The following is a 3,777-nucleotide window of genomic DNA, read 5'->3' as shown; positions in this document are numbered from 1 at the left end:
AACCGCTCTGATTTAGAGCTGATGCACACTGAAGTGTTTGCCCTTCTACCATGCACGGTGCTCTTGTGAATAGACCGAGTGGGAGACAATATCTCTCCAAGGCTGGATTATTTGCAATCAGAGTAGTTGAATCTAGAGCTGCTGGGGAATATCTGGACCGAGGATGCTTCCCAAGAAGGGAGGTGAATGGGATTTTCACATAGTGGAATAGCAGGAGACTACATTATCTTTGGCCAAGGGCCTTAGGGTTGGTGTGACTATAGGCAAGAACCTTGTTCTGTGAAGCAGCTACCTCTGAAAGCAGAGGTTATGTGCAGACATGGCATCCTCACTGCCATCTTCTCCTTGTTTCTGGTGCATGTGTGCCCACAAAGTGTTATCATTCATTTATTGCTAATAATATTCTGATTTAATTTCAGGCAAGTGAACAGATTTACTATGAAAATGTTCATGGTGAGAGACTTTCTTGATACATTGATTATTACTTTTCTCTTTCTGACTGATGACTAGAGTTGAAATGCAGCTTTATTGTGGGAGAGGTGGGGGGTGGCTGCTATTCCTGCAGGAATATTGCTGTTTAGGGTAGTTGTTCCTGAAAAGGAACAGTTGGAGCTTTAAGGATCCAGAGCTGGAATGAATGTGTGTCAGGCCAAAAGCAAGAAGCCAGCTGAGTGAAGGTACCTACTCTTACCCAGTCTGGCACTTTATGTTGCTCCTTGTGCTTGAGGACCATGAGTTTGGGGAGATGCTGGCAGGTAAAAGTGGTTTTGTTATGAGCAGTTATGAAACTCAGTAGTAAGTGCAGACAACTGCAGAACGGTTTGTTCTTTCCTTCCTTGCCTAAATTGGCACAAGAAGTGCTTGCTTTCCTCCGTTTCCTACAGAAAGAGCCTGGCACTTGACCCTCTGTGTTGCTCATTGCTTGTTGAGTGCTCAAATTTCCTGTTGCTTCGTTACCACCTCGTTTATAATTGGGCATTTCTAAGTAGCAGCAGGAAAATGAGCGATCAGATCTCTGTTCTGCAACAGCTGAAGAAGCTCATTGTTGGGATGTTCGTCTCTTCAGCAACAGTTTGTAAAGACAAAGGAGAACTCCAGAGATGGTGTCAGGAATATAAAGGTTGATAATTTACACACCTGGACACACTCAGCCTTTATCTTTCCATGGCAGTGTTTGTGCTGATGTACCTACAGAGCTCCCTCCGACCTGCAGCAGGACTCTTGTCAGAAATAGGAGTTGATTTTAGCTGGCCTCTCCTGCAAACTAACACACCTTGTAAACTCCAACCTGTAAGCAATGCAAGTGGGACACTGCAAGGTTTAACTGCTGAAATCAATTACATAGGAGAGTGGAGGATTTTAGGCCATTTTCCCACCATATCTGTTGAAATCCCAAGTGGGCTTTTTGTCACAAGCTGAAAAAACATCATCTCTGGATTTCTTGAATTGACAGCAGTGATAAAATCAGGGAATAACTAGGAATAACTAGGAACAATTTGCATTGGGTTTTCATGGCTGCAGTCTAATCTACTGCTCTGAAACACTGCAATAGGTATGAGGGTGTCAAAAGTCATTGGCACATCGAGGAGGGTGGTGTAAAACTGGTATTAAAGGCAGGTGCCTGAGGGGAAAGAGCATCCAGCAGTTCATGGCTGGTAAGGACACGGGCTTGATGGCCACTGTGTCTGGCTCTTTCAGTGCATTAGAAGGTCACCAGCAGGATGCTTTCTAGGCTAGTGTGACAAATACAACTCACCCCCAAGGGACTAAGGAAGTTTGTGTCTTTAGGTTACAGAACTGCAAGTGTCATCATTGCACTGACAGATGGAGAACTCCATGAAGACCTGTTTTTCTACTCTGAGAGGGAGGTGAGTGTCTTACATGTTCTTAACCAGAGAAATGTCTGGGCTTGCTGCTAGAGAGGCAAAAATGAAGGAAAAGCTTTTCCCTAGTGCCAAAACTTCACCTTGGTGCTCCTTAGATGGGAATGCTACATCTGGTTTGGAGAGGAGCAGTCAGGGAGCTGATAGAACAGAGATGCTGAACTTGGCTCTTACACTGTGAGTTGCTCCAGATCTTTGGGTTTAAGTTGCTCGGTGTAGAACTAGATTGATGCTTTTGTCATAAAGCACTTCACATCAGAACACTGCAGCAGTTTAAACTGTTCAATAGCAATGTGACTTGCTACCATCTTTCCTGGGAATGGGTTTTTGGTGCAGGTGCCCCTGTTGTAATGAAATGTGATTAAATGACTTCATGCTCGTGCAGACAAGAGCATTTACAACAGTTGCTTTCTGAACAGGAAATGCACCTTCATCTGCCAAGCAATGACATAGCCTGGCTGGCTCTTCTTGCTTTATTTTTACAAATACATGGTGAAGATCTGTCAGAAACCTGCATCCATCCCGTTTGCATCCATGTCATCCTGCCTTTCCTTGTTTCAGGCTAACCGGTCGCGTGACCTGGGAGCAACAGTGTATTGTGTTGGTGTGAAAGACTTCAACGAGACCCAGGTAAATGATGCCTCCTGTTTCCTGAGGTCCCTGGCAAAGCTGCACGTTGAACACATCCAGTGCTCCTCAAGTGGTCTGACTGTTTGACAGTGTGAGGTGTCTTGGTCTGGCTCTTGGGTTTAAGCCCCTTTCTCTCTAAATCTCCCTGTGTTGGAGGACTGTCCCTCTGCATGTCACGGTGTCTCTTGCTAATGTGAGAAAAGCAGAGGCAAAGACAACCAGAGAACAGCAAATCAGCCTGGCTTGAGCTGTAGGCAAGGAGGAGGTTGTGGGGGCTGGTTTTTCCCCATCAAATTGAGGTGTTGCCATAGGACACTTGGGTTTCAGTCCAGCTTTTCTTTCATGGGAAAACTATGCTATAAAAAGCAAACAGCTTTATTAGTGACATTAATATTTTAGTGGTTTCCTATAGCCTGACTTCTAAATTTATCATATGAATGTTGGTATGTCCGTGAATCATGTTTCACACCAAGGGTAACAGTTGACATTGTTTTCCTAACGGAGTGAGACACTTGTACAGCCCCTAAGTGCTGGAATAATTCTGGACTAGAGCTTTCCCAGGCTAACAAGGGTTCAAGGAGGAGTCAAAACAAATCTGGTTTAGAACAATCTTCTTTGAATCAAAACCAGACTAGTGTAACCCAGAGGAAGCACTAGAAAAGCAAAGAGGGAATAAAAGTGGCCAAGAGAATAGATCTGAAGTAGCAGACCCCAAAGCCATTTAGGTGCTGAAGAAATCACCTGGAATTAGATGGCACTGTCTGAATTCCCAGGATGCCCAAGAAGGACTATGGGGAATGAGTTGAGGAACCTGTAAACATCCTGGTTTACAGAAGCTGCTGTATCCTGGCCGCTGCAAAGCTGCTTTACTGGAGCAGGCAGGGGAAGGCTGCCTGGTGCATCCCTCTGGATGCAAACCAGGAGTTGGCACTTTGATGCTTTGCTTGGGAAGGGAGAGTTGTGAGTGACAGGAGCTGGGAAGGTGCAGCCAGTGAGGCTGAGGGAGGAATGTGTGGGCTGCTGCCTCCCCTTTGCAGTGCACAGGAGATGCCAGGAGCCTGCTGGGTTGATGTTACCTCTGCCATGGGAGAGAATTGCTATAACAAACCTTGGCCTGGCAGGACTAGACCTTGGTTCTGCTCCAGCAGATGCACGGAGAGCTCATTACTTCTACTTCTGCTTAACCCTTAGCATGCTACTCACAAGTGAACCCACGTGTAGCTCTTTACTGGTAATGCCCTGGCTCTCCTTATTACCACCATGA

The 3,777-nt window shown here is 45.6% G+C and overlaps 1 protein-coding gene across 1 annotated transcript in view; it reads left to right on the top strand.

Moving 5' to 3' along the window:
* The window catches only part of ANTXR1 (anthrax toxin receptor 1), a gene marked incomplete at its 3' end in the record, with an annotated part of 59,753 nt that overhangs the window by 12,234 nt on the left and 43,742 nt on the right, over positions 1-3,777 (top strand). The window contains exons 5-7 of the mRNA XM_010015444.1: positions 420-453; positions 1,789-1,868; positions 2,445-2,513. Coding sequence (XP_010013746.1) covers positions 420-453; positions 1,789-1,868; positions 2,445-2,513 — 183 coding nt within the window. The remainder of the gene's footprint in view (positions 1-419; positions 454-1,788; positions 1,869-2,444; positions 2,514-3,777) is intronic.

The sequence above is a fragment of the Nestor notabilis genome, unplaced genomic scaffold (assembly GCF_000696875.1).
Source record: "Nestor notabilis isolate BGI_N333 unplaced genomic scaffold, ASM69687v1 scaffold125, whole genome shotgun sequence".
In the NCBI taxonomy this organism is placed as follows: domain Eukaryota; kingdom Metazoa; phylum Chordata; class Aves; order Psittaciformes; family Psittacidae; genus Nestor; species Nestor notabilis.
This window is presented reverse-complemented; position numbering and strand designations above follow the sequence as displayed.